Genomic DNA, 27,807 nt, shown 5'->3' with positions numbered 1-27,807 from the left:
GCATACCGAAATATAAACATGGTACCAGAACACCTTATACTGGAACATTCCACAGATAAGAAAGAACAGGCCGACCCATCCCAATGACAGGGGCAAAAGGGTAATATGATGGATAGAGTTGTTTTGATCGAACCAACATGTACAAGGTGAGAGGCGGCACTTGACTACGTAGAAGTGTTGTACCTTACTGCGTAGAGGGGCTGCACCTCAATACGTCAGGAGTGATGTGTAACTTGTTTGTACCTGTGTATAAAAATGTATCCCTGGGGCGATGTCTTTGTCCAGCCTAGGGGGCAGTGGAAAGTCCCGCCACTAACTGAGCCGAGTCCATTGCCAAGAGGCACTTTCTCGTAGTATGCCCTGAGTTAGGCTCAGAAACCTACAGGGAACTGCAATTGCGTCCGAGAGCAATAAACCTGGCCGACGTGCCTTCGTACCTTAGTAGACTCTGTCGTCATTGGGGGTTCTCTTCGGGTCTGCTGTGTCAGCTATCTGCGCAGAGCTGGGGCAGCACACAGAGGGAACACACGCACGCAGCCGAGTGATACCAACAAGGAGAGAGCAGAGCAGAGCACCACACCGGTAGTGCTTCTAACAACAACACCTCTGACAACATAGGCATGCATGCATGCAGCCATAACCCAAACCGTCCTCTCCCAAAACATAAAATCTGCTTACCCCGAGCACGCTCCTCTGCTTCTTCTTCACCAGCAACTTCCCGCTGCTGCGACTGGCTAGCCTCCTCCTGGCTTGAGAAGAGCTCCTGGCTGCATGCCTCCTGGGACTCCGGGGTGTCTCCCTCCACCCCAGTAGCCTCACTCTCGGCTTCCTCTACACCCTCCCCCACTTCTCCCTGCTCTGAACTCTCCATCGTGCTCCTAGGATTGGCAGCGGGGTCACACCCAAGTATGGCATCCAGCTCCTTGTAAAAACGGCAGGTCATGGGGGCAGCTCCTGAGCGGCGATTTCCCTCACGGGCTTTGCAATAAGCACTGCGCAGCTCCTTAATTTTTACCCTGCACTGCAACGCGTCCCGTTCATGGCCCCTTATCAGCAAGGACTGTGATATCTGCCCATAGGTATCATAATTTCTCCGGCTGGAGCGCAGCTGTGCTTGCACAGCTTCCTCACCCCAAACACTGATGAGGTCCTGCAGCTCGGAACTGTTCCATGCTGGGGCTCGTTTGGGGCGTGGAGGCATGGTCGCTGATTGATTGATTGATTGCACTCCACACCTGGCTGAGCAAACAGGAAGGGGATTTTTAAAATTCCTGGGGCATTTAAAGGTGGGGTCAGCTGAGCCCAGGGCAGTGGAGTGTGCAGGATTACCAGAGAGGCTTAAAAGGTATGCTGGGATACCTCCTTATACCCCGGAGGTCAATAAAAGCGCTGGTGGGGTCCACGCTTGCTGACCAGCGCTGGATCACCAGTGCTGGAACCGCTACACCCAAGGCATGACCGGGTGTACAGCCAGCGCTGCAACCAGGGAGTTGCAGCGCTGGCCGTGCTTTGCAAGTGTGGCCACATCCTGAGTTGCAGCGCTGTAACCCCCTCACCAGCGCTGCAACTCTCCAGTGTAGCCATGGCCTCAGACACTTCTCTTTCTAATCTAAACACGTACAGGTCTGGTTTTTCAAACTTGCCATGTGTGTTGTTCTGGATGATAGTGAAGCCTGGATATGAGCTTCAGAGCTGGAGTGGAATTTTTTTTAAAAAAGATTCAAAATCGTTTTTCTTCTTACAAAAAACTTGCATTTTCTGGCCTTTTTCTAATATTTCCCACCCAGTCAATTCCAACAGATGAGAGATACAGCACACCCTGGTGACCTCCCTCCAGTGGAGGTCAGCCTCTGCAACAAAGACATGAAGTCAGGCACAGCCAACCACAGCATCCTATCCATCAGGGAGGAAGAGGGAGCAGGCAATTTCCTGCGTTCTATCCCAACACGAGAATCCCTTCGGTGCCCTCGGGGCTCGGTTGTGAGCTTCCACAACATCCAGTACACCATCAAACAGTCCCACGGGCCCCTCTGCAAATGGACAACGGTGGAGAAGAAGGTTCTCCACAATGTGTGGTAAGTTCATGCATCCCAAAATCTCTTTTGGAGAAAGGAGAGGAGTGAAATCTGCTAGAGGGGAGAGGCATCATTCCAGAAGAAGCCTCCTTTAAGACACTGGGGACTAGGGACAAGGAAGGGAACATGGTTACTGCTTTCTAATTGGTGTGAGGGAGGATGTTTCACTTTTTTATTTATAATTTTTCTAAAGCTTCCCACCTCATGAAATATGTTTGGTCCAAAGTCAGGCCCAAGTTCTGCCAGGAGCGCCACGGAGGCAGATCCCCATTCAGAAGTAACCGTTTCCCTTCTCTTCCAGTGGCATTATGAAGCCGGGTTTGAATGCTATCCTGGGACCAACAGGGAGCGGCAAATCCTCGTGAGTCTTTCTTTGGTTTCCTCCAATAGAGAATGAACAGTCCTAGGTGGAAACTGAACTCCCTGGGGGCTGGAGGTAGGGTGACCAGACGTCCCGATTTTATTGGGACTGTCCCAATATTTGCTTGTTTGTCCTGCGTCCCGACCAATGTTAGGTCGGGACACTGGACAAACAAGCAAAGGCTCCGGAGCCTGGAAGGGCTCGCGCCCTCCCCCGCCCCAACTCCTCCCCCTCCTTCCCCCATTGGATCCCTCCCCAAATCCCAACCCCATTCCTGCCCCCTCACTGCCCCATTGGCTCCCTCCCCAAATCCCCGCCTCTTGCCAAGCACGCCATGCCCAGGAGATGCAGGGGAGCGCGGGGCCGGGGTGAGTGTGAGTCCGTCCTGGCCCCGAGCAGGCAGGACTCAGGCGTGGTACCTGGAGGGAGAGTAGGGGGGCAGCCCGCGAGGCCAAGGGGCAGCTGTTCTCCCCACCTGGGCAGTGGGACTCGGGAGCAGCTGCTGCTGCAGCTCCCACTGTCGCGGGGGGAGGAGGTGGCCAAGCACGTGGTGCTCGGCAACTGCGGCTTTGGCGCCCAGGCCCAAACCCCCAGAGCCTGGGCCTGCTGTGGGGACCCAGCAGCGCGCACGCTGTGCCCAGCCCCATGCCAGTCGCTTCTGGGCTGGCTGCCCAGCTGGTGCAATCCCGTGGCAGAGGCATCAGCAGCCCAGCCCCGTTCATTCCCCTGCGGGATCCAAGCGGGATGGCGGGGCTGGGGCCTGCTGCCTCAACTCCGGGGCCGCCCGCGGGATTGCACCAGCTGGGCAGCCAGCCCAGACGTGACTGGCCAGGGGCTGGGCATGCGCAGCATGCGCGCTGGGTCCCTGCAGCAGGCCCAGGCTCGGGGGCTTCGTGAGCCCCAGAGCCGCAGCCGCCGAGCTTGGCCAGTGGCCGCTTCCTCCCCCCACAGCAGTGGGAGCTGCAGCAGCTGCTGCTCCCGAGTCCTGCTGCCCAGGTAGGAAGAACAGCCCCCACCTGGCCCTGCAGGCCACCCCCTACTCTCCCTCCAGGTACCGTGCCCGAGTCCTGCCTGCTCGGGGCCAGGCCGGACTCACACTTACCCCGGCCCCGCGCTCCCCTGAGTCTCCAGAGCTGGAGGGAGGAGGAATCGGGGGTGGGGGATTTTTTTTGCTCTGCTGCCATTTTTTTCCCCTCTGCCCCTGCCCCGCCCCGCCCTGCCCCCCCGCATCCAGATATTTGACCTAGGTGATCTGGTCACCCTAGCTGGAGAAGACTAGCTGGAAAAATCTAAGGCCTTGGAAAGGCACCTTTGTGATTTAGGAACATAGGTCTGGAAGGGACCTGCTGGGTCAAGTCCCCTGCTGTCACAGGCAGCCACATCATATCATCCCAGCCATGAATTTACCAAGCTCTGTCTTAAAACTAGTTAGGTTGTTTGCCCCTGCTACTCCAGTTCGGAGGCTGTTCCAGAATCTCACCCCTCCGATAGTTAGAAATCTTCTGCTAATTTCCAGCCCAAATTTATTCATGGTCGGTGTATACACATTGCATGGGCTTCAACTGAGAGTGTCGTTTCATGCAGGGTTCTCAATCATTTCCATACTGCAACCAGTCTGGACCCCCGTCCCATCTAGTCTCTCCTGTTTATCAGGGTAGTTGTGACTCTCTGTCTTCTGTCAGGATACGACCTGCAGGTTGAGAACCCATGGCCTAGTCCGTAGAGAAGAGGCAGGACTCTGGGGCTCCATTCCCAGCTCCAGGAGGGAGCGGAGTCAGACCCCAGAGTTCTGTTCATGGCTCTGTCACTGATTTGCATCATAACTTTGAGCAAATGATTTCCCTTGTTCTCCCCATCTATAGCATGGGGAATGATAATACTTTCCAGTCTCACAGGGGTGTGGAGGGACTGCAGCAATGTTTCTAAAGTGATTGGAGATCCCTGGGTGAAAGATGCTAGAGAAGTACAAAGTAGGCTACTTCCATTTAAAAGTTGGATCTGTTGAGTTGCTCTTGTGTGGGAGGAAAAGAGGAGAGTGTCTTGCATTGCCACGCTCTCACCACCCCAGTGGCCAGTTTAAGAGTGACAGTGATGGGCCAAGTAGCTTATTGAAAATCATTGCAATGCAAGGCCTAGAGTGGGGTCATCACCCAGGAAGATCAGAGTCAGGGTGAGATGGTCTCTTACAGGCCATTGCTGAACTCCCCCCAGCAGAGTGGAGTGAGTTAAATCAGTGCTTGAAATAATGATTTAAATCACCACATGGCAAACCTCGATTTAAATCAGCAATTTTCATCAACCTTTCCATTTGTACTTCAGTTATTTTCTAAGGAAAGGTGCCTTCTCATTCGTTGATATAGCCATTAAAATATGTTGATTTACAACTAAAAAGAGCTTTTACACTAGATTTGGTGCATCTTTTCACTGCCTACAAGGGTACACTACAACTATATACATTTATTTAAGCAATTATATAGCAGAATATTTTCAGATTCTTATTAATTGTACATTTTAGTATGTTAGAAAAAGGTGAATGACATCTTGCTTATTTATTAGATAATTAACATTTTGCTCATGATTTGTGTCAAGCTGCAACTGGAATTTAATTAAACACACAAAACATATTTATGTATTATTTAAATGCTTTATGAGATTACAAGCCATTTAGGCCTTAACATATTTTGCATTAAATTCAGATTTCATTGAAACAGGTTTATATTTAAAAATACTTATTACAATTTAAATAAGACCAAAAAAATCAGATAAAAATAACATTATTTGATATCTAAATTTTTTCCAAAAAAGCATCAATTTTTATCCACCCAGAGTAGGACAAAATCCCATCTGCTTAAGGCTGTGTCTACATGACAGAGCTTATGTTGGCATAGGCATGTCAGCATAGATACAGCAAACATCAACAGAATGAGTTTTCCTCCAATGGAAGAACATTGTTAGCTACGTTGACAGAAGTACTTTTCTGTATACATCTGCATCTACTCTGGCGGTTTTGTTGCTATTCACTGACATACCTATATCAATATAAATTCTAAGTGTAGACCAAACCTAAGAGTTCCCTTTGGTAATGTGTTTTATTCACCTTTTTTATGTATGTGTGGATGGATAGATAGATAGATATGCTCCTGATTTACAATGGATTGGACCCTTAGACAGCACACTTCTGCGTTATAAAAAATTGGCTTGAGTTTGCCTATTAGCAGGAAGACTCATTCCTTGTCTCCACTGGGATTAGAGCCACTGTTTAGAGTGGAGTGGATAACAGAATTCTCAGTTGACTTGCGATTCCAAAAAATTGAAAAAAATATTGGTTTTGGCTGTACAGAAAATGATGTTTGACATTTTTGATGAATCAGAAAGTCAAAAAATATTGGCTTCAGGGCTAACAGAATATCATGTTTGACCCACATCTACATTTTTTTTCTCATTTCAAGTGTTTTTTATTGTTTTCAATTTTTAAAAAAATAAGAGGAAAAGTTCAAAAGGACAAGTTATTTTGAATAAAAATATTGAACCATTTCACTCTGAAAATGTTGAAATGAAATGGTTAGACTTTCAGAATATTTTTGTGCTTTGTGGTTTTTTCCATACAGTGCAGTGAAATCAACAGGAATTCCTGAAAAATTTTAGCGTCATCAAATCTTTGCATTTTTCACCAGAAAAACATTTTGGCTGCAAACTACCACCCAGCTCTACCAGTGGTGTGGCTGCGCCAGGACAAACCCCTAGCTGTAGGCACTATTTGCATGAGTGCAACACGATGTGCACCTGTGAATTGCACCTACAGTAAGAGTTTGCACCTAAAATCCCAGTGCAGATGAGGCCTGAACCTAGTGCTTCTTGTACTGCTTGTAGTTGAGATCAGTCAGTTTGCAGCATGCTCTGAGCAAATTACAGTGCAGGCCCAACAGAAATGCAAAAGCCCTAGTAATAATCCATAATAGTGGCCGTCACCCAATGAAAATAATAGTAGGTATGGCGAAATCTAAGGACTGTTGCTTGTCTTTAGTCTCCTAGATGTGTTGGCTGCTAGAAAGGACCCTGCTGGCCTGTCTGGGCAAGTGCTCATAGATGGCTTCCCGCAACCTCCAAATTTCAAGTGTATCTCAGGATATGTCGTGCAGGTCAGTGTCTATTTCTGTTCTGTCTGCCTCCTGGCTGGGAGAAGCTCAGTGGCTGAGGAGCAGAAATATTGGTGATCAAGAGCTGCCATGGTGTGAAGTCTTTGTAAAGGGAGTTGCATGAGAATGGAAAAGTGGCATCCAGACTGCTACATGATAACATGGTTCTTTAACCAGGGTGATGGCCCATAGGCAGAGACATCTCAAGCAGGGCCCTTCAGATGCAGGTGTGTGGTTTTCAGCAAGGACTAGATACAGTAAAACATCTGATAAGACTGGGTAGCAAGGAGAGGTCTAATGATCTTATCTTCAGGCTCTGGTCAGCCTCACTCCTACTACATTACAGGCAGGCAGTGCCATCTGAATCATGGAAAGAGATTGTAATGGTGGACTTAGCTCATTCTAGAGTAGTTATGGCAGCCTAGAATTCAGGTAGCTGGGAGAGGCAAAGAGAACACACCTGACTAACTTGGCAACTAAGGCAGCAGGTGACTCAGGGAACCATCAGGGCTCTGATTGAAAGCAGAGGTTGAATTTCAGTCCTACAGCTGAGATCAAGTCCCAGGATCCAATAATTCCCCCATAGCTCTTAGAAAGTGTGAAGGATTTTGATTTGTCCTGTAAGAATTCCCAGTTTAGGAATCCTTGCTTTCCAGTTTCCAACCCACAAGCTATCTATAAAGCGCCCGCCCACTTCCCAGACACCCAATAGATATCTATAAAGCAACCAAAGCAAAATGCAAAATTACCTGCATGTGGGGGAAAATATTGGGCTGTGCCCCTCCCCCTTTTTTTCTGCTTTGTAGGTGGATGAAGGGCCTCAGCAGGTTAAAGAAATCTGCTCCTTTCTTGCCTTGGAACCATATTAATTATCCACAAAGTCAGTACTGTGGCAGATGTACCTAAGCTTTATCTATGGAATTCTGCTGATTTCCATCAGCTGAAGGTCTGGCGTGCAAGCCTTAAATAGTAATTTCGATGCTATGAAGCTGCACAGATATTTGCAAATTTGACAAGTTTAATCAGATCGAAGTGCCTGGGACTGTGATGAACAGTTGCATTTTGATAGCACTGGGAATGGTGCTTCCTGACCAGGCAGGGTTGGCTCTAGGCACCAGCAAAAAAAGCAGGTGCTTGAGGTGGCACATTTCCAGGGAGCGGCATTCTGGCCATCCTTTTTTTATTTTTTTTAAACTCACCCTCTCCATTCTCATAACCCTGCAGAAGCAGAGCCATGGAGCAGCTGGGGATCCAGCATGGGAGCTGAGAACCCACAGGACCCTGGGAGCTGTAGTTCCTTGCCTAGCTCCCTGCCTATAGAGCCAGCCCTGGAGCAGGGAAAGAACTACATTTCCCAGTAATCCCTTGGCTGCTATCAATAGGAAAGGGAGAGATACCTATTGGGTGCCTGGGAAGTGGGCGGGCGAAGCCCACCCACTGGTAAAGGATCCTCCCCCAGCCTAAGGGGAGGAACCACAGGGCCACAGAACCCACTGAGTGCGGGGGACAACTAATAAAAGAACAGGGACAGGAGTGAGGTCAAAGGGTCAGAAGGAGGGAACCTAACGGGGACACCGAGCAGAGAACCCCGGACAGCGCCCACTGCTCCTTGAAGGCGTCAAGGGAGCCAGTGGACGCCGCCCAGAGGAACTCCGCCCGGACGCGTGATCGGACCATGGATCGGAAGCAAGCCCCACAGTCACCGGAGTCTCCATCGGCCAACCTCCCCTCCCTGGTCGCGTGGATGGCCTTTTTCGCCAGGGCGAGGAGGAGGTTGACCAGGAGGTCCCGGGACTTCGTGGGGCCACGGATAGGGAGTGCATACAAAAGGAGGTGAGGGGAAAAGTGTAACCAGAAACGTAAGAGGATGGCTGTGAGGAGCCGGTGTAGGGGCTGCAACCTGGCGCACTCTAAGTAAACATGCGCCAGGGTCTCCCTCACGCCGCAGAAGGGGCAGGTGTCCGGGACAGGGGTAAACCGCGCCAAGTACACGCCCGTGCTCACGGAAAAGGGAGAGGTAGGGAGTGAGGTAGCTGTGCCATGTTGCAGCTTGCTGTGAGTCAAAAGGGGTGACACTGTGAATGGGGAACAAGTGTGCCCAAGGAGTAGAAGGCTTTGCCCCAGATATTCCCTTCAGAAGACTTCCCCAGACTGGACTAGGGATACTGGTGTGACCTCATCTTCCAGCCCACAAAGAAGGAATTGGGTGGACTAAATGGGCAGTGCCCCTCTCTGCCTGAAGCCTAGCAAGGGAGGTACGTGAATCCCACTAGAATTTAAAATGAAAAGTAAGGGAGGGGAGGCTCTGCTAGGGGACTTTGGCAGCTTTAGATACAGTACCAGGCATGTAGGAGGATTTCCACTTCTGAGCCATGGAAGCAGAAATTGACTTTTCCTTTCCAGATTTAGCTAATATTCAGAAAGGGAATCTAGCACCTGCCTTCCAGATTTGAGCACCTCAAAATTCAGGAGTGCTCAAGCTCAGTTTGGGCAGCTGTTACTTCATTTCTCCCAAATCAAATATACTGCTCCACTGTAACTTGCTGTAGAAAAACTAGGATAAAATTGAGCAAGAAATGCTTCCCAGCAGTTATTAGGACTGGAATTGCTATTTTCAATAGCTATTGCCCTTTTTTTTTTTTTTTTTAAAGTTTTACTTGTTTAAAAGGAAGACAGTGATATTGCATTGGTAAATTCCCCATAGAAAGAAAGAATGGAACAAAAGAATAATAAAGGCATCTCAACTTTTCCTCATTTATGGAGGACAGTATTATATAATGCATCCAGATATCCTCCAATCACACAAGCTGAAAATTGTTCCACTTTACTGCAGTTCTGTAACCATATGGGAACCAATCCTGTCTGTTCTGTGCACATCCAAAATTCCTGCTGAATGACCTGCCCTGGGAGCAATTTACCAGTGACCCAGGGCTGGGACAGCAGGAGGGTGCAGGTTACGGTGGAGAGCCCAGGGCTGGGGCGGCAGGGGAGTGTGGGTGGGAGGAGGGCACTGGTAGAGGGAGAAAGGAGGGAGCCCAGCACTAGGGCAGCAGGGGGTGCAGGTGCAAGGGGAGCCCAGGGTTGGGGCAGCAGGTGAGTGTGGGGGGGAGCCAAAAACTTTTTTGCTTGGAGCAACAAAAAACCTAGAGCAGGCCCAGTTCCTGACCAGGTGTTACAGAAGCATGTTGGATGGAAGCACAAGGTGACATCCCAGTCCCACTGAAGTCAGCGGAAAACCCCCATTTATATCATCGGGGTCAGGATTCCACCCACAGTTTTGGTGCTTTGTGGGGGAGTATCAGCTGGGCGTGGGTGAGAACTCTCTGCTCCTGTTCTGACTTGCAGCTGGAGCCAATAGGTGTTAAAAGTGTGTAACTGGCTCCATCTCATAGTGGGGGCTTTGGCTGCTCCGAGTGGCTGCCATTCAACCTATGGAGGCTGAGCACTTGCAACTTCAGCTGGAGTTCTCAGTGCTCAGCACTTCTGGGAGTTGGGCCTACAGTCACTTACATGACAAATTACCTCCCAGTGCAAAGTTCCATAGCCTGCATTTCCAGCACTATCACAGCCTTTGTGGGAAGCAGTGTTGTTTAGTGGATAGGGCATTGGGCTAGGGGATAAGAGACCTGGGTTCTGTTTCCTGACCTGCTGTGTGACCTTGGCAAGTCACTTCTCCGTCTCTGTAGCCCTTTGTGTGCCTTGTCTATTTTGATTGCAAGCTCTCTGGGGCAGGGGCTGACCCTCACTGTATGTATGTACAGCTCCTGGCACAATGGGCCTTGATCCCAGCTGGGGTCGCTCGCTGCTATGGAAAGGCAAATAACAAGATGCCTAGGACTGAGCTGAAACATCCTTGGCTTTTCAGCAGTGAATTTGCATTGTTTTCAGGATGACGTGGTTATGGGCACACTGACGGTGAGGGAGAATCTACTCTTCTCTGCAGCCCTGCGCCTCCCCAGCTCCATCAGCTTTAAAGAAAAGGAAGAGCGGGTCAGCCAGATAATCACTGAGCTGGGGCTCAGCAAAGTAGCTGATGCTAAGGTGATGTCATAAACAGATGGCTAAGGGTTAATGTCTCTTTCACCTGGAAAGGAGTAACCTGAAACACCTGACCAGAGGACCAATCAGGAAACAAGACTTTTTCAAATCTGGGTGGAGGGAAGTTTTGGGTGTGAGTTCTTTGTTCTTGGTCTTGGGTCTGTGCCCTCTTGGCTCTGAGAGTGATTTTTCTATCTCCTGCCTTTCTAATTTTCTGTTTCCAAGTTGTAAGTACAAAGATAGTAAGACAATAGGTTTATATTGTTTTTTTGTATTTACATGTGTGTAGTTGCTGGAGTGTTTTGAATTGTATTCTTTTTGGATAAGGCTGTTTATTCACTTTTTTTTCTTAAGCAATTGACCCTGTATATTTTCACCTTTATACAGAGACTAATTTTAATGTATTTTTCTTTCTTTTTATAAAGCTTTCTTTTTAAGACCTGTTGGAGTTTTTCTTTAGTGGGGACTCCAGGGAATTGAGTCTGCAGCAGCACCAGGGAATTGGTGGGAGGAAGAAGTCGGGGGAAAATCTCTTTGTGTTAGATTTACTAAGCCTGACTTTGCATACCCTCTGGGTAAGGGGGAAGAGAGATTAGCTCTCTTGGTACTTGTGTTTCCAGGACTGGAAACAGGGAGGGTGGAGTCCCTCTGTTTAGATTCACGGAGCTTGCTTCTGTATATCTCTCCAGGAACCCAGGGAGGGAATACCTGGAGGGGAGGAGGGGGAAGGGAAATGGTTTATTCCCCTTTGTTGTAGGACTCAAGGCATCTGAGTCTGGGGGTCCCCCAGGGAAGGTTTTGGGGGGACCAGAGGGTATCAGGCCCTAAAAATTCCTGATTGGTGGCAGCGCTATCAGATCTAAGCTGGTAATTAAGCTTAGGGGAATTCATGCTAACACCCGTATTTTGGACGCTAAGGTCCAGATCTGGGAAGAAATGTTATGACAGGTGAGTACCTGTGAGGGGTCAGGGGGAGAACCTGCTTCAGAATCCTAACTTCTCGCCCATATAGTGGGGATGGGAACTGTACCATGCTAAGGAATGCAGGGCTTTTCTGCTGAGCTACCCTGCGCTCAGGGGCTACACCCAGCAAAGAAATGTAGAGTTACTTTTGCTGACTCACTCTGTTGTTGGTTTAGCTGCATCTCATTAGCTCCAAGCCAGGGGTAGGAAAGAGTTTGTGTGCCTCTCTGAGACAAAGAAAATTAGAGTAGAAGGGATCCTGAAGGGAAGACCGTTGAGCTGAGCCCTGAAGGCAGTTTTAGGTTTTGTTGAGGTCCAGGAAGTGGCGCAACTTGGACCATGTCCAGTGTGCATATGCTATGTAGGAACAGGGGAAGAACTCTGCCTACAGCCCCCTAGATCACAGGGCTCTTCTTCTTTGCCAGCCACTTCCTGGCTTTCTGGTACGATGTGAGGAAGTCAAGGTCACGATGCTAAAACTAATGAGGGGTCAGAAGCATCCAAGGTGGCAACCTCAGCTGAAGTGTCGTCATTGTCCCCTCTGGTCTACTCAGGCCCTTATGCCATGCCCATTGCTGTGGTAGCTGAGCACTCACCCACACAGTGGAAAAGGCTATGGGGTGAATTCATCCTTGTCCCGTCAGGCTGCCTTTAGCCAGCAGCACAATTTGTGTTTGAAATATTTGCTCTTGTGCTTGATCTCCACGCTGCCCCTGTAGTGTCCCCTCAGGGCAGGATCCAGCAAGCACGGCTCTGCCTAGAGCTTGCAGACACGGCTCATCCCCTGGGTGTTAATGGGACTGTTTGCCAGGGCAAGCCCGGCGCCCCACAGTGAAGCCAGGTACTAAACACACAAATCTTTGCTGTAGGTAGGAACAGAACTAATCCGAGGGGTGTCAGGTGGAGAGCGGAAGAGAACCAACATCGGCATGGAGCTCATCACGGAGCCCCCAGTCCTATTCCTGGACGAACCCACCACTGGCCTGGATGCCAGCACAGCCAACGCAGTGCTCATCCTCCTGAAGAGGTAGGAGCTGCAGGGGTTTATTATCTAACACCAATGCTTCTGTGCTCATCTAAACCAACGGCTTACTGGTCTTAGTGCTGGTGAAAGAGGCTGATCCTGGCAGTCTCTTTCTTGGGGCCTGATCCAAAGCCCACTGACTTCACTGGGCTTCAGCTCAGAGCCCTGAAGAACAACCACAGTATGGACAGTCCCACTGCCAGCTTCCCACTGCAACCAATGCACCCCAGCTCTGTCCTGGAGAGATCACCTCTGGAGCGGGGAGGATTTGAGAGCTCAGTCCTTATGGTCTAGTCACTTTTTGGCTGTCACTCACAGCGACTAGAGCTGGCTGATGGTGGATTTTTCAGTTTTGCTGGCAATTCCAAGAAGTAACAATAAAAAAAATTTAAGCGTTGAACCCAAAATGAAACTTTTTTTCAAAAATTTTCAGCAAATGGAAAACGCAAAAAATTCCAAATCCTCTTGGGTTGAATGAGCCACTTTGTCTTGACAAAATCAGAAAGTTTAATTTCAGTTTTGATCAGTTTGTGTTTTAATAAAATGAAAGGAAATTTTGAAACAAAAGAAATCACTTCAAACCAAAAAATTGGAACATTTTGTTTCACAAATGTCAAAGAATTCCAATTAAAAAATATATATATTAGGTCTTTTGGGCCAAAACAGTCTAGTGAAATGGACATAAAATGTTTTGGTGTCGCCAAATCTGCAGTTTTGAGCTGAAAAAAGTTTTGTACTAAATGTTTTGCCCAGACCTCCTCCCCACATTAGGAAAATGGATCATGGCTGATAACAGGTTTCCTTTGGTCTCTCGTAAGCTGGAGATGGAGATGGACTGACTGCTGGGTGTAGATAGGGCCAAATTGTCCATAACAACCACTCCAGAAAGGCTGCTGAATCTCTCGTTCCACCAGAGATGGCTCCCTCCCTCTCAGGCTTGCAGCTTGTTGACTGGGCATTGTAGGGGAAGCTTTCCCAGCTGCTGCCCATGCTGTATCTGTTCTGGGGGCAGTAGCCTTCAGGGCTGTCAGCTGAGCACTTTCTTCAACACTACATTCACTTAGGCCTGGTCTACCCTGGGGGTTGAGGGGGGGAATCGATCTAAGTTACGCAGCTTCAGCTATGTGAATAACGTAGCTGAAGTCGACGTACTTAGATCGACTTACCGTGGTGTCTTCATTGTGGTGAGTCGACTGCTGCCGCTCCCCCATCAACTCTGCCTGCGCCTCTCGCGGCGAAGGAGTACAGGAGTCGATGGGAGATCACTTGGGGATCGATCGCTGCCCACCAATCCGGCCAGTAGTGAAGATGTATGCCAAGTGAAAGGGCTTCCAGCAAACATAGTTCAAAGGAAAGCTAGATAATAGTGGTCTGGGTAGACTAGGCTAAAACAGTAGCTAAGAAAAATATCCTTGAATGACCAGACCCTCTTGCCTTGTCTTCTGAAATATGTATATAAGAACAGCCATACTGGGTCAGACCAAAGGTCCATCTAGCCTAGTATTCTGTCGTCCAATAGTGGCCAATACCAGGTTGCTTCAGAAGGAATGAACAGAACAGGTTATCATCAAGTGATCCATCCCCTATCGCCCATTCCCAGCTTCTGGCAAACAATGGGCGCAGCTGAGGTTTGGACTCTTTGCTCCTATCCTAGGCTTTCGAGAAGAGGTCGGACCATCATTTTCTCTATCCACCAGCCCCGCTATTCCATCTTCAAGCTCTTCGACAGCCTGATGTTGTTGGCTTTGGGAAAGGTGCTTTATCATGGTCTGGCTAAGCAAGCCCTGACATATTTTAATTCTATCGGTAAGTCTGCAGTGCAAATGCAATAACGCTAATCCCTATTATATTTAGTGCTTACATCACAAAACACGGCAAGAGATAAGGTAACAAATTATTTTAATTGCTTAGTGCCTGATTCTTAATAATGATGGATCAGCTCCAGCTACGTTTAGTCCATTGCTGCATTTTCCAGACACGAAAAGCAGCCTCATGTTTCCAGTCTGAATGAGTTTTATGTAGATTAAGAAAAGCAAAAAAGAACAAAAGTAAGGTCTCCATGGGAGCTCAGTGTATGTACCCCCTTCAGGGCTCATTGTATCCACTCTGCCTCGCAAAGTGATGGCCAACAGCAGGTTCCCAGTCACTTAGAAGCTCAGTAAAACAAATGACACGTTCATGACAGTTAAGTGGCTATGTGCATCCCAGGCAGGATTATCTCAATGGGTCACTGCTGAGGTCTGTGGACCACTGGGGATCTGGGTGCAGGGCGCGCAGGTCTGAAGGTTGCTGAGAAGGTGGGGAGACTAGCAGGGAAGATCATGTGCAAGAGGGTATTTCTTACAAAGGGTGAAAAGCGCTGTGGTTGGTGCCTATGTAAGCCACACACCTCCTGGGTGTGGTGTTCTGTCCCCTCTAGTGGCACCGAGACCACTTGGAGAGAGAGATTGAGTCTGCTCTACAGGCTTAGCTAAGGACCTTGTGGCTTTTAGCTCATGTGGTAGAGGCCATGCATTTAGCTCCAGAGGTCCCAGGTTCAATTCCCACCTGCCAACGACCGGGGTGTGTCAGTGTTACACCTACACCTGTGTTAGCAGGGTAATGACTACACAGTGGGAACCCTGCTTCTGTGGATAATGGAGAGTGTGGTGTGGACTCCTGGGTTCTATTCCTTTCTGTGTCACTGTGCTGTAACCTTACATTCTGCCCTGTCGCTCTTCCTCCCGCCTTGTTCGGGAGGGTACTTCATTGTGTGGGTGCACAGCTTACTCCCCTCTGGTCAGTGAGTCGCAGGGGATAGAGGATCAGTATTACTGTGTCTCCTCAGTCCCTTCCTCACCCACCCAGTCACTTGCTGCAGGCACGGCTGGCCAAGCAGCCCTGCTTAACCCACCTGTGGCCAGAGTGCCCAGTAGAGCAGAGGCGACATGGAGGGGCCTTATTGCCCCATGGGTGAGTAGGCACGATGACAGTCGAGCCCTGCAGAGCATTGGGTGCCCAAAAGGAGACACCCTGAGCTTGGTTTTCAGAAAGGCCAAGCACCCACAGCTCAGTTCAAGGCAGAGGGAGCTGCAGGTGTCTCTAGTTAAGCACCCAACACCAAAGCAGACTTGACAAAATTGTGGACTTAACCAATGGGTATGCCTCAGTTTCCCCACCTGAAAAACAAGAGTTAACCCGCCCTCTCAGCAGCGGTGCTATGGTTAGTCAGTGCTTCCAAAGCACCCTAAGAGGCTTGTGTGAAAGAGGCTGGGGGAGGGTGGAATGTTCTTATAACCAGTCCTTACCAAGCAGTGTTTTGTCTAAAACATGAATGTGTTCTGCTTGCTATCGTTACAGGGTATCAATGTGAGCCCTTCAACAACCCGGCTGACTTCTTCCTTGATGTGATAAACGGTGACTCCACCGCCGTGGCGGCAAGCAAAGGTGATCAGAGAAGCCTGGACAATGGAGGGACTGGAGGAGGTGAGCTAGTGAATGAGACAGAAGGCCTTGGCCAGATTGCAGGGGAAGTTGCAGGCAGTGAGGGTAGATTTTTGTTTTGTTGTTTTCTCCTAGTGAGTGGGCATTTTATTGTATATTCCTACTCGTACTTTGCCCTCACGTATAGCACCTTTCAGCAGGAGTCTTCAGGCTCTCAAAATACTTTGAAAAGGTGACTTTGTGCTATCAACCCACTTTTACAATGGGGGAAGAAATTGAAGTACGGGTAGTTAGATGAAGTGACTTGCCCCTGGTCACCCAGGTAACTGGTAGCAGAGACAAACTAAAACTCAAGCCCAAGCAGAGTTCTGACCCTGAAAAGGAAGCAGTGCCACAGACCCCTGAAATTCATTAGGGATGTTGGTAACTGCTGTTGGTTTTATGTGGCAGGCGCTCAGATAGTATAGTGATGGGCAGCAGTATAAAACCCTGAGACAGCCAGAGAACTAGGAGCAGGACCCAGATGTCCTGACTCCTAGTCCTGTGCTCTAACCACTAGAGAACAGTGCTTGTCCTCCAAGGAAGCAATGTACACAAACCAGTTTATGATCAAACACTGCCTTTTTCTGTAGCTGTGTATGCATGTGCAGTGTGCAGCACTGTGTAGTACAACAGGTCTGTTGTACGGCCACGCAACAAAGACCCAGTTGTACAGAATCTCTCTGTAGAGGGTGCACACTTGGGCTCCTTCACCCATTGAAGCAGGTGCCAGCCACCTTTAAAGCAGCTGGGCTAGCTAGAGTGCGGTCAATTGGGCCCAGATCCTCAAAAGGATTTAGGCTCCTAACCCCTACCGATTCATTACATTGAGAGTTAGGCATCTAAATCCCTTTGAAAACCTGGGCCCTGGTCTGCAATGCTGGCCAGCGGTCTCTTTAGTGGGATCCATGAATAAGGAACCTGGAGCAAACCCAATGGGAAGTTCCCATGTTGATCCCAAATCCTGATCAGCTAAAGATTTCATGGGTTTCTCATGATCAGGGGTTGCATTAGTGAGATCCCATTGAGCCAACAGTGCTGGGTTTAAGATGGGGGACTGAACCAGTCATGCTGAGTCTTGCCTTGGGCCCTTTACTCTAGGGGTAATCGGTGATGAAGAGCAGAATGTGGACAAGAGTGTGGTGGAAACTCTGCACCAGCTGTACCTGAACTCCAGCCAGTATCGGGACACAGAAGAAGAGCTGAAGAAAGTGGAGCTCAGACAGCAGAATGAGCAGGGGAAGTCAAGGCGCGTGAATGAGGTCACATATGCAAATGGCTTCTTCACTCAGCTCTACTGGGTGTCCAAACGTGCTGTCAAAAACCTCATCAGGAACCCCCAGGCATCTGTGGCACAGGTGAGACGTTGCTGCTGAGCAGGACCACTCCAGTCTCTGCAGTGGTTATATAAGGCTTCTCGTTCTGGTATCGCCATCCCCACTATGATTACTGGGGTGCACCCAGCTCTGGTCAGCAGGGGCAAGAAATCGTGACTACCTGATGGCTGGTTGGTGACCTATGTGAAACTCTAGGTCTTTAGTAAACATCACAGCAGATCCTTGGGCTGGCTGGCTGAGCTGAATGCCTGATAAATGGCAGCAGTCAATTACAGTGCCTCCGGAACAAGGCAGAAGCAGGGGAGGAACTGGGACTCGTTGGGGTGTCTCCAAAGCACAATGTCTTTGCTCCATACAGATCACACAGCCCTGAACAACAGGGGCTGTGACTAAAAGCACGATCTAACCCTAAACAAATGAGCAGCAAGCAGGATCCAGCACAGAGACACAGTGGGCTGAGTTCTTCTCAGAATACTCCTGTGACCCCATAGGCCACGGATCCATTAAGAAATGGAATTTCATATGAGCCACTTAATTACTTTTGCTCCCTGCTGACCAGGACTGGAGTCCAATCAGTGACGTAGAGGCAGAGGACTCCAAATCCCATTATGTCTATTGATATTTATAAAGCACCTGTCAAAATAGGGCTGGAATTTTCCAGGCCCCTAAGGAAACTAGGCACCCTTCATAGACAATGGGCACCCAACCCACTTAGGTGCCATTAAAGGTCCCAGCCTTAGTTTTGTGCAAGTACAGTGACAGCCATCTGGGAAATGGTCAGTTCTCCATCCCACTGGGGATGTAGACAGTACCTTGAATTTTGAGTGTGCTGTTTATTCTCTGCCCTGTTTAGGGTTATTGATGATGGGCTGTTACTTTGGAGCACATGATTCAGTTTCTTTGCGGAGGAGTGTGGCCAAGGCTTTTAGGCTTGTCTGGAGGGTAACTGGTGAGAATTTGGCCCAGTATCTTTGTTTGTACCCAAACACTGGCCCAAAACATCAGAGACAAATGTGAATTTTGGGGCCTGTATGTGGCTCTAATGACCTGTGTTCTGTCCAGTGACTTCTCCTTGTTCTTCCCTTTGCACAATTCCTTTTTCTTTGCGCCTCCAGATCGCAGTGACCACCCTCCTAGCCTTGGTTGTGGGGGCCATCTTTTTTGGAGTAAAACTAGACCAAAGTGGCATTCAGAATCGGTAAGGCTTGAAGTAGAGTCCCATTTATTTCGGGTCAATCTCTGCCACATTTCAGCAGCGGGGAGGCGTTGGGTCCCTGGGCTACATTCAGATCCAGAAGGGGTGAACAGGGTTTGACATCCTAGCTTTTGGTGCCCAAGGTCAGGCATTACTGTAGTTCCTGAAGCAGCAGCTGTCCCATCAGCCCCAGGAGTATTCCCACATGGAATATGAAGGAGACAAGAAGAGACAGGGACAGCCACAGGTGGTATCAGTTAAGTATCTGATACCTCCTGTATGCAATGTTGGTCCAATAATACGTATTACCACATCCACCTTGTCTCTCTGATACCTCCTGCATCAGGGAACTGTACTGTATTGGCAGGGAAATGCCTTGATGATATAATAGGCTTTTGGTGCCTCTAGCTGCTATGATTCTGGATAAGGTTTCTGGTATTGGAGATTTTGGCCTGTGCTTTGGTCTTCAACTATTTTGATTTGTATTCCAGGGTTGGATCCTTGTTTTTTGTAACCACAAACCAGTGCTTTTCCAGCGTATCAGCGATCGAGCTGTTTATAAAGGACAAGAAATTGTTTGTGTAAGTAGCAGCCCTCCCACAAGAATTTATTTATCAGAATTTAGGGTAGAGGGTGAGAATTTTGAGACTACCTGAAACGAGCTTCACCTGCTAGGACCCGACTTTGAGGCTTTGCTTCTCCTCTGCAACCTCTGGTGCTAACAAAGACCGCGCCATTCAAATAGGGGCCCTGCTCTGTTTAGGAATCTGGGATGGTACAAAGGGAACACAGAGTCCAGGCTAAGCAGGAGGCAGAATTTGGGGAAGCTGCAGAGGAGTGCTCAAGAGACAGAGAAAAGACAACCCATAATCAGGGGCACCAGACTGAGGGACCCAAGGGGCCATGGCCCTCCCACTTTTTGCCCAAGCTTGGCCCACTGCCCCGCCTCTTCCCCCTGAGACCTCGCCCCCTGGTCAGGCCAGAAGCTGGAGCCTGGCCTGGGTAAGAGCAGTCCTGGGGAGTTGCAGACCCTCCACCTGCCGGGGGAGATGGCAGCAAGAGCAGCCCCTGGCCTGCATCCCCACTCCCTGAGCCCCCAACCCAGGGCAGGTGAATGGTCAACAGCTCCCCACAGGTGCCCAGGCAGCTCTTACAATGGCCAGGCTGTGGCTCTTCAGCCCCTGAAGCCCTGCTCCCAGGCCATGCTGAAAGCTGGAGCCAGATCAGAGTAAGAGCTGCACAGGCAGCTGTGGGAAACCGCGGACCCTCCACCTGCCCTGGACACAGGCCGGGAGCTGCTCTCAGGCCTCTCCACTCCAGGCAGGTGGAAGAGCCCAGCTCCCCAGCCAGGCTCAGACTTCCAGCTTGGCCAGGGGACAGGGCCTCAGGGGAAAGAGGAGGGGCAGAGATGGGATGACAGAGGGGGCGGGGCTTTGTACCCCCCCCCACACACACACTTTTAGGCAGAATCCATCACCCCTGCCCATAATGGCTTAGCACTGAGGCCGAGCCTTGTAAGGACACCTGAACTATGAGCTGGATGATCCCACATACACAGAAAGGAAATAGGACTCAAAGAATAGCTTCCACATCAGTGGGTGTCAGATCCTGGGCCCCTGTGAAGTCCTCTTTGCGCCACAGCACTAATGAAAATGTGGTTTAAAGCTGCCCTAAAGGGGCAACTGGGAATCTCTCTCTGAAATGTGACTGTAACCCACTGGGAAGTGTATGTTACAGATCACCCAGTGTGCCTATCTACACAGGATATGAGTTGTTACAGCCCTCAGCTACTGCGCCTTGGCTCAAGCTGTAGTAATTCCTACTTTTAGCTCTGAAGATCTCTTGATCAATCCCCATTGTGTTGACAAGATGACAGCTGTCACATAATTACCTCTTAAAAGTGTATGCAGTGCCACCACAGGGCACTGGCACGATAGCCCCTGGAGACTGGACACATCTGCCACTCCCCACTAGAGCCTCAGCGGCAGCACTGCCAGCTTCCCTCAGACTGATTTCTGCCAGCGCTGTCCCCTAGAAAGCACTTTAGGGGTGAGGGCCTGTCAGAGTTCAGCCTCCACAGCTTAAGCACTGCTTGGCCTGTCTACAAAGACTGTCAGTGCAGGCTCCAGTTAATGCCAGTGGCGACTCAGACACCTTGGCCCTGGTAACTGACCTGAGGCCAACTCATTTCACCTGGCCCAGCAAACAGCCAATGACTTTTGGTCACGACCTGAATTGGATTTGAGTCAGTGGCCTAGAAGTGAGTTCCAAGTTTTGAGCCTTTCACTTCCGCTTGGAAACAGATATTCAGAGTTAGCGATGGAAGCTTTCAAATCAGTCCTCTTCCAGTGAGAACCAGCCTTTGGCCTTCCACCTGTGCAATGTTCAGGACCATTCCCTTTGGGGGGTGGGGGGGCTTTTTCAGTATAGTAGTGCTTCACACTGCTATAGTGCTTTCCACTCAGGGATCTCAAAACCCTTTACAAAGCATAGGGAAGCCCTTATGACAGCCCTGTAGGGGCAGATCAGTATCGTTTTCCCCCCCCCCTTTATGGATTGGGAAACTGAGACACAGAGCAGGTAAGCAACTTGCCCAAGGTTGGATAGTGAGTCAGTGGCAAAGCTAAGAATGGAACTCAGTTATCCGGACATTACAGATGTCTTTTTAATAAATAGCAGATAGACATTGCTGAATATAGTTCTCATCCATATTGATCACCTCTAAACATGTACAATAACCTGTGTTCCTGTCTTCACAGCCATCAGTACACCAGTGGGTACTATCGAGTGTCAGCATACTTCTTTGCCTTGATCTTTGGAGACCTTTTGCCCATGAGAACTCTTCCAGGCATTATCTTTTCATGCATAAGTTACTGGATGATTGGTAAAGAACTGATACGTTCACTTAACTGCCCCCGCCCCACTTTGTTCTTGCATAAAGACCTTTGATGTCTTGAATCTGAGTCATCCATGCTTAATTTCTACAGCTAAGCCACACAAATGGTTTTCAAAAAAGGGAGAAGTAGTGCCTCCAGCGTCCCTGTACAGACTGAACTGTGTGTGTGTTTGAAGGCTGTTAAATGCAGCCTGATATACAGGAGTAATTCATGGGCTAAAATCTAGCTGGAAATCATGCTAGAAAAAGGCCAGCCAGCAGCAGGAATGCAGGGTGAAGCTGGCTACCTACTCCCAGTAAACTTACTTTGCAGTTTGCATCTCTTGAATTCCTGGCCATCTGGCTTCTGCTTCATTGCAGGCCATTCTAAATTCTGTTGCTCCTCGCCTGAGCAAGTGTCTTGCTCCCATGGACAGGGATCCGAGGGCAGCTGCCCAGGTTTTGTAACCCAGCCATTCATCAGACCTGTTTCTTGCTGTTTTGACAGGCTATCAGGCAGTAGCAGGACGGTTCTTTTTCTTCATGCTGACACTGGTACTAGTATCCTATACAGCCACGGCCATGTCTCTGGCTATCAGCGCTGGGATGGATGTGGTGGCCATTGCCAATCTGTTTATCACTATTTGCTTTGTCTTCATGCTTGTGAGTACTGTGTGCACGGCTGGGGGGAGAGCAGGTTGTATGGAAGGCAGATGTGGATTGACTGAGCACTAATGGAAGTGAGGGTTTAATAGGGGTGGGGAAGCTCTGACAGTCTGGGCCCTTACCCGTACACAGTGCACCTCAGTCCTGACCTCCAGCACCCTCTGTCACTGCAGTCCGAGATCACACACACAACTCTACCAATGCATGTTAGTTCTGCCCTGCCGCTCCCCCGGCTATTCCAGTCCTAGGCTTGCACCTCATGCTGCCAAATGCCCGTGGACCTCAGCGCTGACGTGCAGTATCCCTTGCCCATGTTGTCAGGCCCAACATACCTTTGCCTGTGCATCACTCTCCTACTGCACCCTCTGCTATTCCCATCCTGTCCTGCAGCCAGTGTACTGCATCTTAACCTGCTGCTGCACCTTTAGTTATTCCAGTCCTGGGCCTTCCACTGCTCTACAATGCACCTTAACCCTGACATGCAATGCTCCCTGCTAGTCTAGTCCCAAGCACACTATATCAGTGCAATTCTGCTGACCCACAACTTCCCCTGGTATTCCAGTCCTGGCCCATCAAATAGCCCTCCCAGTGCACACAGTCAATAGCCTTCCTTCTGGGAAAGAAAGCTACCGAGGCTCGTGGCTCCATGATGTGAGCGTGTGCATAATGAGGACTGGGCTGAGAGAACCAGGCTCCTTTTACTGCTCACCAGGGGCCATATTCACCAGGGGCATTAGTGGGTGCAAGTCTGCTTACACCAAAATTCGGTGTCTCAAACAGAAGTAAAATATTTTCATGATTTCTTTAACAACCTCAGTCAAGGGAATTTAAAAAAACAACCCCTCTTCCCTGCACTGCAGGCAGCCTGGACAAATAGCATTGTGCCAGGTCATGGGGAAAAGACTTGAAATAAGCTGTAAAGGGATGTATTTTGTTGTGCTGAATGCTGCACGTAGTCTGAGGAATGGGGACATTCACACCCTCATTTTTGCTTTGCCTCTGGTTTGCTTTTGGTTTTCACCATTAACATGTTTCTTCCCTGAATACATTTCTTCAAGGCTTGGGTGAGTTCTACCATGTGAATGAGAGTTTAAGGCGGAGGTGCTGGGTTTTTAACTCCTATAGTTTTGCAGCTATAGCCTGAAGTGTGGGTGGTTTGATTGGCATGCAGGTGCTGTTTCTCCAGATGGGAAGGGGAATAACCAATATAAGGCACACTTATACCAGTACAGCTGCATCCATCCTAGAGGAAGCAGTGTTGCTTTAACTGTACTGATATAGTTAAAGTAAGACAACTCTTGTGTGTTGCCAAGGCCTAAGAGTGGATGAATCTGTGTCAGTGCATGAATGCATGACAGCCTCTTTCTTTCTGTCATTTCAGATCTTTTCTGGCCTGTTGGTGAACCTTCCTTCTGTGATGGGATGGTTGAACTGGCTCAAATACTTCAGCATCCCCAGATACGGCCTCACGGTGAGTAGAAAATGTTGTTCTGAAATGAATAAAGTGCTCAGGGTGTCACTTCCTGGAGAGGTTTTTAAGGTGAATAAAGTTATTTCTAAAGTAATCGCTTACTCTTTTTTAATTAATTTTTATGAGTTAATATATTTTCATGAAAGGTGTTGGGTTGGAAGCTCTGGGGAATGAACTCCTCTACTGAACCACAAAATAGGTACCACATGGGCCACAGCAGGGAAAATCACCCTATCCTACCACCCACCCATGGGCTTAGCCCCTAGCCTGGAGAGACCATCTCTACGGGTGAGAGGGCAGTTCAGTACCATGGCCTGATAGTAGAGATTGCCGGGGAAGTGACCAATGTGTGGTGGCGCTTTATGTGATGAGGGACATCTATCTATATAGTTTGTATGGCGCCCATTACCACAGTGTCTGAGCACCTCACCATCTTTAATGTATTTTCTGTGGGAGGCAGGGCAGTGCTAATGCCTTAGTCACCCCATCATCTTCTCTTCTACCAGGAACTAAGCTGGGACACCCAGCCCCGTTCACGTAGAACCTCCGACACCTTCTCAGAAGGCTACAGCCAAGGTTTTCAGAAGTGATGAGTGATCTTGGGGCCCCTCAGTTTGGGTGCTTAATGTGAGACACCTTAAAGGGGCCTGACTTTCAGAGGGCGGGTTCCCAGCCCTTTGAGGTATCTTATATCAGGTACCCAGAATCACTAGCCACTCTTGAAAATCTTGGCCTTTCCATTTGGACATTACCTACTGAAATTGGATTTGAACTAGCAAGCTCAGCTGAGAAGCAAACTCTGTATGTTTGCCAGGTGTAATTAGCCACAGGGAAGAGAGCCATCCAATATAGTGAAGTGTAGCTTTTCACCCAAATCTGAATATCCTTCCTGCATCATCAGGCGTCGCCTAGGGAAATAATAATGCTCTGCCGTCCCAGTCTATCGTGCTGTTTGCTAGAATGGCTCCCTTGCTGTGTTTCAGTAACTTAACTTCCCCCCCCCCCCCCCCGAGGATAGGTTTTTGGCCTATCAATCAAACCCCAGCCGGGAGGATCAGAAACTGCTCTTCTACTGGTCCCTGCCCTTTGACCTGCCCAACTTAGGTGGCCCTACCAGGAGTTAAAGTCTCCCACCGGCATAGCTGTCAAGGTCATTGGGGGACACAGCCCTTCTCACCTCATCAGGGTGCAGCCCCTAGGGGATGTTTTCACTCAAAACCTAATGTTTACTCAGCATAGCAGGATGATGATGCAGTGTTTTACTACATCGTGGTGTCTGCTTTCCTCCACAGGCCCTGCAAGTCAATGAATTTAGAGACCTTTACTTCTGTGGTGAGAACCCCCAGAATATCGCTGCATCCCACAGGGATGCAGCTGATTGCTCCTCAAATGCTACACAATTTGGAGAAACGTAAGTGTCTAGCTCACAACAGTTCTTGGGCCTCAGTGGGAATGAGTTTCCTGAGGGTGGAGTTTCTACGGCCATTAGTTTGAAGTCACTATATTGCTCCTGAAAGTAGCTGCTCATCAGCCAGCTTTCTCAAGGAAGCGTCACAGGACACCCACCTCAGCACGTTTTGGGGGGCTTATTTGAGACTGAGCAATTTTAGCGAATATAGTTTGTGGGGAACTGTAGGCTTCTGGCCTGGAACCTCAGCCTAGAAAGGACAAACAACAATAACAGGTAAAGTCTGTTTGGACATATCTGAAATTTAGTTTTGGTAGCCTGCCATGGCTTATCTTTATAAAGGATATATATATTATTTAAATCCTAATGTTTTCCCAGAATGGGGGTATATCAACAACAAAAGGGAAGCTGTGGAATTGTCATGAGAGGTTAAAAGGTGCCCATCCTTGGCATGATACAGAAGAACAGGCCGTATGACCTATGGTAGGACACTTCAGCCCAAATGAGTCAGAGTATAGAAAGATATGGTACCAGCCTGAACTGTTTCTCCCCTGGATATGGTGAGATGTGACAGTTAAAGGGTCACTGTGCTGACACATTAGGTATTGCTGGTACTCTGAAGCCATTAAAGGGGCAAAGTGGTCTAGAGGATAGGAAAAGTGGGAGTCAGAAGACCCGGAGTTGTATCCCAGCTCTACTGCTGACCCACTGTGTGACTTTGGATAAGCCTCAGTGTCTGTTTGGGGAGAAAATGTCTCTGCAGAACAGAAACAACAGTAGCCACCTTTGTAAAGCACTTGGGAGATCTCTGGCAGAACGTGCTAAGTGTCACTATTAACATCTGTCCCATGTCCCCCTGCAGGTGTTATGGTGAAACATATCTGTGCAGCCAAGGGATTGCATCGACCAACTGGGCCATGTGGGAAAACATAGTGGCTCTGGGCTGCATGACTGCCATCTTCCTCTTGATAGCCTATGGGAAACTCCGATTCATGAAGAAGTTCACCTAGCCTCGCCGTCACTTTACTCTGTGACTTACCTCAGGACTTGGAACTGCAAAGTTTGTCAGGCCCATGTCATTGAAGACCAATGAAAGATTAAGTGGGCATCGGCTCGAGCCCAGCGTACAAAATGTGGCCATTTGTCAGGCGCAGGGAATATCTATTATGTGATCATGAGCAACATTTTTTACCTTGTCTATAGTTACATTGCTGGCTATTTTATTGTAAGGAATTGTTAGACTATCATGTTCTCTTACACACTTCTGTAAAAGTGCACTCTAATTTATATAACTTCATTATTCTGTGGCCACTGTCTACAGTATCTCAGGAAAACATATTTAAACATACATTAATATAAACCAGATTTAATTTTGGCAATCACCTTTATTCTGTCCATCATTGGTATATAATGACTGTTTTTCTGCACTGGTATTGGGTTTTTACTAGTGCCTACTATTGGATCAAAATAGAGGCCTGTTCTATGAGGCACTTCAAGGTTTAAGACTAGAAAACATTTTGAATTGCCTTACTTTGCAAACTGGTCATGGTGCAAATTTTATTTCTAGTAGCACCATAACATGAGAAGCTTTCCCCCATACCAAAATCAGCTCTCCTCTCACAAGGTAAAGAAGAAAGATCAGCTATGTAGGACCTGCCAAACACAAACAGGCTCATGGTCCACTAATGTGGTCTTTCTCAACCTGTGGGTCTCAACCTCAGAGGGGTGCAGAGCAGGCTGTGGAATTTAACATTGCAGAATTGGAATTTTTCAATAATAAACAAATGTTATGTCTAATTCTATACATATAGTGATTGGCTGCAACCAGTAAGTCATATACACCAAAGGTTACCATAACAGCACTGAAGATTCTGCAGTTATTTCTTATTCTGAGTATAGGGAAAGAGTGCAAATACAAATTGCTGGTACGAACTAACACGGCTACCACTCTGAAACCAGTGCAAAATCTGATACCTCTGTGTGATACACTGGTAAATGTAAAAAGAACAAGGAGTACTTGAGGCACCTTAGAGACTAACAAATTTATTTGGGCATAAGCTTTTGTGGGCTAAAGCCCACTTCATCGGATGCCCGCAATGGAAAATACTGTATTTTTCCACATGCATCCGATGAAGTGGGTTTTAGCCCACAAAAGCTTATGCCCAAACAAATGCGCTAGTCTCTAAGGTGCCACAAGTACTCTTCATTCTTTTTGCTGATGCAGACTAACACAGCTACCACTCTGAAATTGATAAATGTTTATTTTATAGAGGGAACCACTGTCTCAGAGTGTATCTTCATGCCGCGTTAGCTTAAGTTAACTCCTCTCAAGTGAGCCTAGCTCCAGTGGAGCAGACACACTGCCAAAAAACACTTGAGCCGCACAGTATGATTAAGTTAGCAGCACAGAGAAGCTGCATTACTAGCTCCAATGCCAGCAGCAGTGGAGCTTCAACCTACCCCCTGATGGGCCAAGCTAGCTTGAGTATAAAGCACCACTTCACTCAACCTACAGACTTTTGTGTGTAGGCCTGACTCAGGTTAGAGGCAATCCTGGAGTTACAGTTTGAGCTAGTGTTGCAGCAAAGACAACCCTTAGTGTCTAAAGATAAGCATGTGCTAGTCATAATATGTGGCAGGCAGAGAGAATTTGTCAAGATCGCAGTTGAACCCAATGGGGAGCTAGCCATGCTACCACCACAAAACACAAATGCTTGTGTTTTTCACTATAAGGAAGCCCCCCTGCTAGATCTGAAACCACAATTCCTGGCTTTTCACTTCCTCAGCAGCTTTGAA

The 27,807-nt window shown here is 48.5% G+C and overlaps 1 protein-coding gene across 3 annotated transcripts; it reads left to right on the top strand.

The window, feature by feature from the left end:
• Positions 1-1,948: 1,948 nt before the first annotated feature.
• Positions 1,949-27,539, top strand: LOC127054180 (broad substrate specificity ATP-binding cassette transporter ABCG2-like). Of its 3 annotated transcripts, XM_050960163.1 has the most exons (14): positions 1,949-2,075; positions 2,377-2,436; positions 10,461-10,613; positions 12,443-12,600; positions 14,252-14,403; positions 15,937-16,062; positions 17,161-17,417; positions 18,512-18,594; positions 19,083-19,172; positions 21,351-21,475; positions 21,975-22,129; positions 23,514-23,603; positions 24,896-25,014; positions 25,874-27,539. In XM_050960163.1, exons 1-14 carry the CDS (start codon positions 2,037-2,039, stop codon positions 26,019-26,021), a joined length of 1,755 nt encoding a protein of 584 aa, XP_050816120.1. In that variant the 5' UTR covers positions 1,949-2,036; the 3' UTR covers positions 26,022-27,539. The 3 variants fall into 3 exon arrangements, with proteins under 3 accessions (XP_050816120.1, XP_050816121.1, XP_050816122.1); XM_050960164.1 differs by lacking the exons at positions 1,949-2,075; positions 2,377-2,436 and adding an exon at positions 8,693-8,827; XM_050960165.1 differs by lacking the exons at positions 1,949-2,075; positions 2,377-2,436 and having other exon boundaries at positions 10,593-10,613; positions 12,447-12,600.
• The last annotated feature ends 268 nt before the right edge of the window (positions 27,540-27,807 follow it).

This window comes from Gopherus flavomarginatus, chromosome 6 (assembly GCF_025201925.1).
Source record: "Gopherus flavomarginatus isolate rGopFla2 chromosome 6, rGopFla2.mat.asm, whole genome shotgun sequence".
NCBI classification, from domain to species: Eukaryota; Metazoa; Chordata; order Testudines; family Testudinidae; genus Gopherus; species Gopherus flavomarginatus.
This window is presented reverse-complemented; position numbering and strand designations above follow the sequence as displayed.